Below are 13228 nucleotides of genomic sequence, written 5' to 3' on the forward strand. Positions count from 1 at the left end.
TCTTATTCTTTTTATTATTCTTATTATATTATTCTTATTATATTATTCTTATTCTCATTCTTATTCTTATTATCTTTATTTAAAGCTAAAACAGAAATGTCACCATGTGATGCTCTGGAACAGATTGTATTTATACATCTCATTTGCATCTGTAGTCCCGTGAAAGACCATAATAAACATAAAATGATAACAAACATAAAACAACAAAAACATAAACAATAACAAACATAAAATGAAAACAAACATAAAACAACAATAAACATAAACAATAACAAACATAAAATGAAAACAAACATAAAACAACAATAAACATAAACAATAACAAACATAAACTGATAACAAACATAAAACAACAATAAACATAAACAATAACAAACAGAAACAAAAACAAACAGAAACAATAACACATTGTTTAAACCCGGAGCTCGTCTCCTCGTCCTCAGGACATTCCCCGTGAGACTCGGAGCGGCCGGTCTGAAGCCGGTTGGTCTCAGTCGGTCAGAGTGAAGCGGGCCGCTCCATCTCCACGGATCCATTAGCGGGGGGGGGGGGGGGGGCGGAGCCGGTTAAGGGTTACCGGTCACAGCGAACGCAGAGAATGAAATGAGTCCACCAAGAGTTCTGCCTCTTGCAGCAACAGGGTGTCTGTGTGTACACGTGTGACATCACTGTGACATCACTGTGACATCACTATGACGTCATAGTGATGTCACAGTGATGTCACTGTGATGGGAGTCTCAGACCGGAGTCCCTGACCTGAGCCTCAAAGCACGAAACAACGACAAGGTTCACCCACTCTGAGAACGCTCGCCAGAGAGCTGAAGGTCACCAGAAGGTCATACGAAGGTCACATGAAGGTGACATGAAGGACGCGGGCGAAGGACGGAAACGGGAGATCGAAGGGACTGAAGCTTGACTGAGTTGCATCCATCCGTCCCTCTCTCTCTTCTCCCTCTCTCTCCTGGCCACGGCTCTTAGCCGTGACATATGTCGGCCTTCGGCGCGCAGCGGGAAACGCCGCGGTGTCGCCTCCCTGAGCTGCTGACGTCACGGAGACGGCGCACGGCAACCGGAGACGGACGCACAACTTCCTGGTGGATCGCAACTCATGAAAAAAACCCACACATGATGACGATGTGTCGGCGGTTTGGAGCGAGACAGAAACAGAACGTAAAGAACAAGGAAGTTCACTTTGAGTCAAGACCCACAACATTAAAATATCAAACTGTTGCTACCCGAGATTCATATTTTTATTCTAATCACCATGTTAACATAGCCATTTTCTCGTAGACTTCTATACAACCAGAGGAGGCGCTCCCTGGTGGTCAGGAGAGAGAGTGCAGCTTTGACACGTGTGCTTCCTTCACTCCTGAACTGGTCCCGGTACGTCTCTGGTCTCGGCCCTCGACTCCTCCGGCTGCTTGGTATGCGTTCAGGACGCACCGAAGGAAAGCAGCCGCTCTGGTTTTGAGAGACGCCTCGGGGCTTTCCGTTGCTGCCAGCGCCATCAGGCGTTCCGCCGCCGTCTGACTTCCTCGTCCACGTCACCGGGCCGAGGCTCGCAGGAGGCGATCCGCGGGAACTCGCTTTCGAGCTTCGGGTCGGGAGCATCGAGCTAAATGCATAATGAGGGATTGATTTAGAAGCGGTAGGAAGGAGAACCTCTGGAGGAGTTTATGTGTCACGCCAACGCTCCACCAGGAGGCTGTCAGAGGAACTACACCCGTTGTCTAACTGATGTGCTCTTCATCACTCAGAGTCCAGGCTGGGTTTCAATGTGTCATGCTGCAGTAAGAGATGGAGGAAAACTCAGTTTAAAGGAGTTCCCAAACTGTGGGGCGTGCCCCTCTAGTGGGGCGCAGTGGTACTACAGGTGAAATGCAGAAATGACTTCACATATGACACAAGTTAAAAATACACAGAGATAAGACTAATTAAATAATACATGTTGAAACGCTTGTACCTTCGTGTACATGTTTACGTTACATCAATACATGTGCGATGGCCATTACTCGCGGATTCTTGGCGTTTTGCCAAAAGCTTTTCTGCTTTTCCGCCATCGCCCTTCAAAATAAGAGCTCAACATTGAGCATGAGTTGAGAGTGGCCGTGTCGAGCCTGTGACCCCGTTAGAAAAAAGATTTGCAGTGGAACGCAGGCTGACTTCAGCCACTAATACTCATACGGATTGATATCTGCACTAATTGTTTAAGCTATTTCAATAAAAAGTCGTCTGTAGACCAGTTTGTTGGTCGTGGGGCATGAACATGTTGGGGCGCGACAGGAGAAGTTTGAGAACGGCTGGTTTAAAGTCACTTTAATAACAAGGCTCGACCTCCATTACCCCCAAATGGGTTTAAGACGCCTCAACCGGGCCACATGTTCACGGAGACGCTGGAGTGACTCCTTGTTGTCATGTCGGTTGGAGCTCTGAGCCGTCGTGTTCCTGGAGAAGAAGCCGCCGTATTTTACCTTTTCAAAGCAGCTTTTCTTGCGTCGCTCCTGTCGGCCATGATTATCGCTATTGATTCATCCGCCGCGAGAACCAGATTTATGACATCTGGCTCTGGAGCTGTAAACTTAATGCAGAATGTTCCCGCTGGAGTAAAACGTTGCTTATTACTTCACGCCTTCTCCTTCACATTAGTTCCCTCAGATCGTTTCCTTCTTCGTCCTCTTTGGGGTGGAGAATAATCAGGAAGCTGCTGCCGATCAACGGACTGAAATGTCCCGAGGACACAGAATCACTTCATCACCTCATTTTATGCCGCCGCTTCCAGAAAGATCAAACCCGGCAGTTCTCTGCGCTGCATATGAAAGATTGAAGGAGCTCCGTTTGACAGCGTCTCATGAATCAATGGTTCAGAAGACGACTCAAAGAGGGTTGGAACAAACTGCTCTCGGCGTACCTGTTACGTAGAGCACCTGTCGCACATTGACAGCTGCATGAATGACATAATAAATAGGACACGATTTGGGTGAAAATCACAAAGTTTCATCGCGATCTGATAATATATAGATAAAAAATGGTGACACGGAACTACCGTGGGATTTTCAAAGGAAAGATATATGTCCAATGTGATGCATATCGATGTTTTTACGACGACATATGCAAAACCACGCGTGTAAAATTGACAGCACGGGGACCTGAGATCAAGACAAATTGTTATTTGCCCTAAAAAAAAAAATCAAATTAAATTATGAGGCGAGGCGGGGAGGCGTTCATGTACCTCGGCGGGGAGCGGGCGAATACGGTTGGTTTCCAACCGGGACCGCTGCTATTAATAATGCAAACCGCTCGCTGTTCTGCATATATTATGGTCTGCACCGGCTGATTACCGATGAGAAGCCTTCATTCATTTTAACAGGTGCGAGCCTTATTTTTAGCATTTACACTCATTTCTTATAAGATGTGTTTACTTTGTAATTGATTCTGATTGAGTTGTAAACGAGCAGCAGGAGGTGTTCTCTGTGGTTTAAGACAAAGCCATGTGAATTAAGGGAATTACTGGAGTCTGACTATTGTCTACTTGTTCCTCACCAAATAGAAAATGGACCTAAAGATAGCTATAATCTAGTACATGCTTAGTTTAAAGTGTATTAAAGTTGTTCCCACCTCCCTCAGTCGTGCGATCGTTCTAAATGTGAGGCTGTTAAAATAATCTTGTTTCTCCCAACTGCTTATGCTGAATTATTGCAGTGTAGTTTTATTGGAAGCTTTTTGTTTCTCTCCGTGGCCTCGATGAACTGCTGTACAAACGGCTCTCACATTAAAATAAGTGAGAGGACGTCCGATGGGCTGTGAGGTGCTCGTGGCGTCCCACAGGGCTCTGTCCTGGGGCCCCTTCTGTTCAATCGCTTTCTAATGGCTTGTCTCTTTCACGCTTATTCCTCCTACACTTTCTGAATCAATTAACATTTGTCCGCAGTCCTCTATTTGTGTAACGTCTTCCAAGTACAACATGGAAGACATTTGATACGTATTATTGTTAATAGTTTAACATTTTTATAAAGCTTTTATTGGCGAGGACTATGCCGAGACCATAAGAAGAGGCTTTGCAATCTTGGGACCCGAGTGACTCTGTGATGATGGTTATAGTAGCTTCAATATGGAAGATGATGATTTATGTTTGTGTTTTGTTTTTTGTCCTTGTCGGATTGTTCGTATAGTTGGTTGTTATGTAATTGGTATTTATTTGTTGTTGTTTTTGGTTGTCTGGTGTAACTTGTAAAAACTTAAAATAAAATGATCGAAAGAAAGTGCAAAGCTGATATTTCAAGAAGCTCGTCCCAGGGCTTCAAAATTGATTTTTTTTCTCCATCCGATGTTATTTCGTGACGTTGAGCTCCGCGTCGTCTCTTAAATGTCACCGAAAGACAAGGAAGCCGTTCTGAGAGAATGAGTCGCTGAGCCTCCCGGCAGTTTAATCGTGAAGTATCACTCATGTTGTTGAGTTACCCCGAGAGTTCCAGCTTTATGCACACGGTTCAAATATAGTGCCGATAATGACGTAACGGTCTTTTTGTATCCATGAGACTATAGATTCACGTTTTTTGTTCAACTTCCCAAATTCTTTTCTTGCTTCCTGGACCTCAGCGCAATGCCTCTAAGCACGTTGGTATTCCAGATATTAATCAATGAGTCAGTTATTATGTAATGCTGATGGTGTCTGATGTGATTGGCTCTAAAATGACGGTCTGTTTGACTCCCAGAACAGAAAGCTGGTTTCATTCTGTCGTCAGCAGCCGCCGCTGCAGGCCGGCGCTCAGCCGATGATTGAATATCTAAAGTATCGACCGATGCGTCGACCTTCAGCGTGCAGCTCGACACCTGCCGACGAACGGGCGGGAACGACATGTGATTTGTTCCTCCGCCAGATGATTCACAGGAAGATATCGAAAAATCGAGAAGAGGAAGAAACCCGATCGTGTGATTCTCAGGATTAGCAAATATTGAAAGATTGAGCTGTAGTTACGACTGAGATGCAAGTAATATTTAATTTTTAAAATAATATATGAAACCCAGTATTGTTTGAGATAAATTATGACAATATTAAAATATATATAATATTAAAATGAGCTCTACTAATAATAATGAACAATTTTGTCAATTTATATATATAAATTTTTTTGTGGAAGATTTTAATATATTAAAGACAATAAAGATTATTTTTAATATGTTAAACAAATTATTAAGATGTTTTTTCTAAGTTGCTGGCGCACCATTTATTATTTTAATAATAAAAAACGATTCAGTCAATTTATATATATTTGTTTTTTGAAAGATTTCTAAGTATTACAAATATTAAAGATTATCTTTAGATCTCTTAACCCTTGTGTTGCCTTCGGGTCAATTTGACCCGATTCAATGTATCACCCTCCTGTTACCTTTATATTTACTAACATATTTTACGCTTGAGGTCAATATGACCCCAGCTATTAAAATCTCCAGAAAATTATTAGAATTAATATTGTTTTCCAAGTTTAAGTGTGAGGTACTTTATGTTTGTTTGTTGACTCCCGAAAGAACACCGACATTAAACATTGAATCGGGTCAAAATGACCGGAAGGCAACACAAGGGTTAAGATGTTATTGCTAAGTAGCTGGTGCACCATATATTGTTTTAATAATAACAAACAAGTCAATTAATTTGTATTTTTTTGTTTAAATGAAATCAGAAACTGTTAAATGTTAACATAATGGTTCCGGTCTCTTCCGCTCAGTGAGGCTTACAGCTTATTGATTAATATCTGATGGCTCTTCGGTACCAAAGCCAGGTTTGTGTATCTCGTTGTTTGTGTCTCCTCGCTGTCTGGACGTCTCGGTGAGGAGCGGCTTGGAGGGGAGGCTCCTCCTCCTGTGAGAGTTGATGCATGTGGTTGGAATCCATTACAGTGTGTGGTGTGTGTTCTACGGCCGTGGACCAGACCCCCCCCCCCCCCCCCCCGATCCGACTCCCACGCTGACCTTGTAGGGCAGGACCACCGCGGAGCCCCCGCTGATGCCCACGATGGGCACGGCCGTCTGCGTGGAGATGAAGTCCAGGATCTGCGCCACGGCCTCGGAGCCCACGTTGTCCTCGAACACCACGCCATGCACGCGGTTGGTGGAGAGCGTGTCGCAGATGCGGGTGAGCAGCGCCCGCGGGTTGGTGTTGTTGACCAGCACGGTGATGGGGTTCACCTCCAGGGGCAGGTCCACAAAGTTCTCCCGGCTCAGACGCCCCTTGATCTCCGTCTGGTAGGCGGAGCCGCTGAACACCACCGCCACGTTCACGGACGGCGTGGGGACGGCAAAGGGACGGCCCAAACAGAAGGGGGCGGAGCTCAACAGCAGCAGCAGCAGCGGGAGCAGCGGCGGCCACCAAGGGGAGTCGCTCAAACTGCCTGGACGAACGCCCATCTCAGTCACCTACTGCCTGGAGGAGGAGTCAGAGAGTGGGGGAGGAGTCCGAGAGTTAGGGAGGGGTCAGAATATGGTAGGAGTCAGAATGTGGGAGGAGTCAACATTTGAGAGGGCGGGGTCAGTGTGCGGGAGGAGTCATCATGGGGGGGAGGGGTCAGCATGTGGGAGGAGTCATCATGTGAGGGCGGGGTCAGCATGTGGGAGGAGTCATGGTATGGGGGAGGGGTCAGAGTGTAGAGTGGGGGGGAGGGGTCAAGCAGAGGAATTGACACGTTAGACAAATACACAGGACCAGTTGTCTCCAGTTGGAGTTGGCTTATTTTGATTAATGACATTTCATCTCCCGGGACTAAGACAGTGAAAGAGCCCATTACCGGAGCCCAGAATAGTGTTTTTAGAGTGTGTCGGCGCGCGGCGCCAGGCTGTGGGCCCGGCTGTTGCGTCAGCTGCCGCCGCCGCCGCACTGCTGTGGCTGCATGCTGCGGTCCAACCGGACAGATGGCGTCCAGTGTTTAATGCAACAAATGGAGAATAAGAGGATTCATAATCCCCCCCACACCCCTCCCCCCTCTCTCATGACATTACTTTGGAATTTTTCTCTCCAGCCGAAGCGTTCTGATCTTAATCTGCCAAAGTCTGCGTGCGTGTGATCGACACGCCGCCGTCGACTCGGCAAACGTTTCAGAATTTGTTCTGTTTGTTTTTCTAAACTGAGATTTACATTTATTCTGTATTTACACGGCGATTGGAAGTCACCAGAAAGGTCTCTAGGCTGAGATCGGGGTCCTGGTGAAGGCTGGCAGCCAATCAGAGGGCAGGTGGTGGTCAAGAGGAAATGACAAGTTGACAGGGGGAGAAAGAGAAGAGGAGGAAGAGATGAATAACACTAAAAGAGAAGATAGAGGGCGGGTGGAGACAGACAGACAGACAGGTCTAAGACCAGCTGGTGGTGGACCAGTCTGGACCAGATCCCATTGACCTGCTCTAGTCCCAAATCAACTTTTGAAGGAAATCCAAGTTCCTCTGAGCGACACTGCATCACCGATCGACTGGATCGCAACCAGGAAGTCAAAACCCCCGATGGCTTCGCTTCCTGCCCCCTCTGGAATGCAGGGAGCGGTAGTTCCCGTGGTGGCCAGAAGGCGGCGAGCGTCGAGACTTAGGCTCTTTGTCTAATCCGTCCCCGTTGTGTTCGCGGCCCCTCGAGGGATCGCTGTCCCCCGTCACGGAGATCTGATCCACCGCGTGATGGGATCCCGGCGGGGTGAATATATATTGTAATCCCTCGGTAATCCCCGTCAGGCGCCGCAGCCTTTCAGGCTTGATTGCGGCGCGGAACATTTATCAAGCGTTTTCTACAGTTTCTACTTCCTGTTGGAGCCGCTTGAGTTTCTCTTTCTTTAGAGAAGATTGTGAACAGGCAGGTAAACGCGAGAGGAGCTTTGGCGCGCCTCCAGGATAGTTAGGATTGCTCTTCCACGCCACGTCCCAGGAGCCGGCTCATAAATCACGCTATAAACCGGTTAGTCCTCGCCGGGCAGAGGGCGCCCGTCACATTCATCGGGACCGTTTAGGGCAGGGGTGCTCACACTTTTTCAGCATGCAAGCTACTTAATATGTGACCAAGTCAAGGCGATCGACCGACGGGGGGGTGGGGGGGGGGGGTGCTAGTGACTTTTTCTTTGCTCCGTCCCGATGCACGCAAACCGGTGTCGGAGCTCTGCGGCGCACGAGACGGCGGGCAGAGGACTGTTAACGCGACACGTAGAGAAATGACGTGCTGCTGCTGTAATGTGGCGCTATAGAGAAAGTGACAGGGGGGCGGGCCAAATTTTTTTTATGTCATGCGATCCACCATACTACGCCGCGATCGACTGGCAGGTCGCCGCGATCGACGTATTGAGCACCCCTGGTTTAGGGTGTGTGTGTGTGTGTGGGGGGGGGGGGCGAGAACGACGTACGTGGTCGAAATGCTGAAGAGCATCCGACCTCCCCGGGGTTTTTTTTTTAATCAACGCAAAGGGGTAAAACAGCTGAGCCAGAAATATGAAGGTCGGATCCGGATGGCGGTGGATGTAGAAATGAGTCATCGATAACTCCGTGACACGGATTCGTCTCGTCAGGAGAATTACAGCAAGAAGAACCTCGGACAGATGGAACGTACCGCTGTGGATCCAGAAGGATCCATACATCAGATCAGATTAGAAGGTCCTCACGGACCTTTCTGATGGGGAACCGAAGATCTCTTTAAAGACGCCGAACTCCGTTGACATCAAACGGTACTTTTTGTTTTGTCCGGTCGTCTAACGGATCACAGAAGTCACGCTTCACAGTTAGGATCGGCACACAATTAAAATAAGTGAGCAACTAGAACTTCTCCAGACGCCCGTTGCCTCAGAAACTGTCTGCCGATCATGGATTGATCCGTGTTGTTGTTGTTGGAGCAGCTGGTCTACAAGGCTCCAGACTGGTTTGCCACCATCCCAAAAAAACTATTTCAACAGCTCTGAAGTCAGAATTGTTTTTGCAATTTTTTATTTTTTGCATTATTAGTGTTAGTAAAGTGTTATAAGCTATTTAGAGATATCGTGTTAAGAAGTCAAGCAGCTCATAATTCTCCCTCCAATATCTACTTTTTGTCGCCGTTAAAACAAAACAACTGGATTTGTTTAAGTTTCTCACCAAAACTAAAACTTATTTACATTTGTACGCTAAAAATGATAAACATGTGTAATGACATCACGCGGGGGGGGGGTTCCGTGTCTCTGAAGTGAGCGTACAGATCGCGGCTCCAGTTCCCATCACGACGGTCCGTCTCACAACGAGATGACATTATTCTAAATATAGTTCATTAAGCCGCTGCCTGGTGGCGCTGCTGAGCCTCCGCCCTCCGCCGTAGTCGTAACACCGCCACACGCCGGCGGCGGAGCAGCACCTCGCACCGGCCCTTTGATATTTGGGCTTCGTGACGCAGAGAAGCTACACATTGATCCTTTTGAGTTTCTAACTTCTTGACCCCTGAAACCAAAAGTCAGCCGGACCTATAAAATTGCATCGGAAACATAAAGAGGCTTTTTCATCCAGCACAATGTGTGTGTGTGTGTGTGTGTGTGTGTGTGTGTCCTGATTGGATCATGCACGAGTCATTCTGTACATCAATTCAAGATGCAGTTCATGATCGACTAACATGACATTTAGTAGATTTAAAGAGTTTTAGGGATCATTGGAGCTCTATTCATGTTCGTTGCCCCCGACGACTTTTCAGCTTTCTTTGTGTTTTTCCTTTCTTGGCAGCTTCAGAGTTCTGTTCCCTGTGTGTGTGTGTGTGTGTGTGTTGAAGTGGAGTTACTGGGTGATAGTACAACATCTACGATGCTTATACATCACAAGGCTCGTTTGGCGGTCGCTCTTCAAAAGAACTACAAAGATAATGGTGGAATAATTCCAATCTTTAGATTATTTTCAGAGTTTCTACCACGGAGGTGAATAAATGTCGGTTCCTCTCATGACCAGTGGCGGTGCGTCCATAGAGGGCGCTAGGGCGCCGCCCCTCTTAAAATTTTGAGATGAAGAAAAAAAATATATATACATCCTGTCAAAAAACATTATATGCCAAATCATTTAAAGAGTAAATATACCGTGTTGACGCGCTAAATGTGTGTGGGAGACCGTCAGCCTGTCAACAACCACTTAAGTTAATGTGAAAAAATATAATATATCGCCACTCATCCACACGGAGAGAAGCCCCGCCCCATTTTCGGGGCACCGGCCAAACCTGTGTGTACGGCAGCGAGTAAACATTTCACGGTCGTTTCGGCAAGGACGGCTTCTCATTGGAGGATGAAACGTGAATCTTGGGGCACAAAAATGTGCGCTCTGGCCAATGACATCGTTTTATTATTTCACGTGATTGGACTATTCGGCAGATCAGAGACTGGTATGTTCCCTCAGCTAGAGAGCTCCACGGAGCTACGCGAGCAGGTACATGAGGACGGACAGGGGGACGGACAGGGGGACGGACAGGGGGACGGACATGAGGACGGACATGAGGACGGACAGGGGGACGGACATGAGGACGGCCATGAGGACGGACAGGGGACGGACATGAGGACGGACATGAGGACGGGACGACAGAGGACGGACAGGAGGACGGACATGAGAGGACAGACAGGGAACATGAGGACGCATGGACGGACATGAGGACTGCCATGAGGACAGACAGGAGGACGGACATGAGGACGGACATGAGGACAGACAGGGCGGACATGAGGCGACATGAGGGACATGAGGACATGAGGAGGACAGAGGACGGACAGGGGACGAGACAAGGACGGGACATGAGGACGGACAGATGAGGACGACATGAGGACGGACATGAGGACAGACAGGGGGACGGACATGAGGACGGACATGAGGACGGACAGGGGGACGGACATGAGGACGGCCATGAGGACAGACAGGAGGACGGACATGAGGACGGACATGAGGACAGACAGGGGGACGGACATGAGGACGGCCATGAGGACAGACAGGAGGACGGACATGAGGACATGAGGACGGACATGAGGACCTGACAGACATGAGGACCTGACAGGGACGGACATGAGGACGGACATGAGGACCTGGACATGAGGACGCAGAGGACTGACATGAGGACGACATGAGGACGGACAGGGGACCGGACATGAGGAGACATGAGGACAGACAGAGGACGGACATGAGGACGGACATGAGGACACAGGAGGACAGGGGACTTGACATGACAGGACAGAGGACGGACAGGGCAGACATGAGGACGGACATGAGGACGGCCATGAGGACATACAGGAGGACGGACATGAGGACGGACATGAGGACGGACATGAGGACAGACAGGGGGACGGACATGAGGACGGCCATGAGGACAGACAGGAGGACGGACATGAGGACGGACATGAGGACGGACATGAGGACGGACAGGGGGCAGAGACGCAGGGGCGACATGAGGACGGACAGAGGACAGACATGAGGACGAGACATGAGGACTGACAGAGGACGGACATGAGGACGGACAGGGGGACGGACATGAGGACAGACAGGGACGGACAGAGGACAGGGACGGACGGCCATGAGGACGGACAGGAGGACGGACATGAGGACGGACATGAGGACGGACATGAGGACAGACAGGAGGACGGACATGAGGACGGACATGAGGACGGACATGAGGACGGACATGAGGACGGACAGGGGGACGGACATGAGGACGGACATGAGGACGGACATGAGGACGGACATGAGGACGGACATGAGGACGGACAGGGGGACAGACATGAGGACGGACATGAGACTGACAGGACGGACATGAGGACAGACAGGACGACATGAGGACGGACAGGGGACAGACAGGAGGACGAGGCAGACAGAGGACGGACATGAGGACGGACAGGGGCAGACAGGAGGACGGACATGAGGACGGACATGAGGACGGACATGGGGGACGGACAGGGGGACGGACATGAGGACGGACATGAGGACAGACAGGGGGACGGACATGAGGACGGACATGAGGACAGACAGGAGGACGGACATGAGGACGGACATGAGGATGGACATGAGGACGGACAGGGGGCGGACATGAGGACAGACATGACAGACGGACATGAGGACAGACATGGACGGACAGGGACGGACATGAGGACGGACAGAGGACGGACAGGAGACATGAGGACGGACAGAGGACGACATGAGGACGACATGAGGACAGACATGAGGACGGACATGAGGACGACATGAGGACGACAGGGACAGACATGAGGGACAGGGGACATGAGGACGGACATGAGGACGACAGACAGAGGCGGACGGACATGAGGACAGACAGGGGACATGAGGACCAGACATGAGGACAGACATGAGGACGGACATGAGGACGGACAGGGACGGACAGGGGACATGACGACGAGACATGAGGAGACATGAGGCAGACAGGGCGACAGGACAGGACGCGAGACATGAGGGACGGACATGAGGACGACAGAGGACGGACAGGACGGACAGGGGACGGACATGAGGGACCTGACATGAGGACATGAGGACGGACATGAGGACGGACAGGGACGACATGAGGACGGACAGGGCGACATGAGGACAGGGGACATGAGGACGAGACAGAACAGGGACGGACATGAGGACATGGGGACAGGAGACATGAGGACGGACAGGGGGCGGACATGAGGACGACATGAGGGGACATGACAGGACTGACATGAGGACGGACAGGGACGACATGAGGACTGACATGAGGACGGACATGAGGACGACAGGGGACAGACATGAGGACAGACAGAGGACGGGACATGAGGACGGACATGAGGACGGACATGAGCAGACATGGGAGCAGACATGAGGACCTGACATGAGGACAGACAGGGACGACATGAGGACGGACATGAGGACAGACATGAGGGGACAGGGGGACATGGGCAGACAGGACATGAGGGACGACAGGGACGACGGGACATGAGGCGGACATGAGGCGACATGAGGGACGGACATGAGGACGACAGGGACCGGACAGAGGAGACATGAGGACGGACAGGGCAGACATGAGGCAGACAGGGGACTGACAGAGGGACGAGACATGAGGACGGACATGAGAGACGACAGAGGACGGACAGGGGACGACATGAGGGACAGGACATGAGGACGACAGGGCGGACAGGGCGACATGAGGACGGACATGAGGACGGACGACATGAGGGACGGACAGGGGACAGACATGAGGACGGACATGAGGCAGACAGGGGCAGACAGGGGCAGACATGAGGACGGACAGGGGGGG

At 49.8% G+C, this 13228-nt stretch overlaps 1 protein-coding gene across 1 annotated transcript in view; it reads right to left on the bottom strand.

The window, feature by feature from the left end:
* Positions 1-13228, bottom strand: part of grin2ca (glutamate receptor, ionotropic, N-methyl D-aspartate 2Ca) — a 59643-nt gene that overhangs the window by 40376 nt on the left and 6039 nt on the right. Inside the window, 1 exon segment of the mRNA XM_056406707.1 lies at positions 5968-6418. Coding sequence (XP_056262682.1) covers positions 5968-6402 — 435 coding nt within the window. The 5' untranslated portion in view covers positions 6403-6418.

Source organism: Pseudoliparis swirei, chromosome 23 (genome assembly GCF_029220125.1).
Source record: "Pseudoliparis swirei isolate HS2019 ecotype Mariana Trench chromosome 23, NWPU_hadal_v1, whole genome shotgun sequence".
In the NCBI taxonomy this organism is placed as follows: domain Eukaryota; kingdom Metazoa; phylum Chordata; class Actinopteri; order Perciformes; family Liparidae; genus Pseudoliparis; species Pseudoliparis swirei.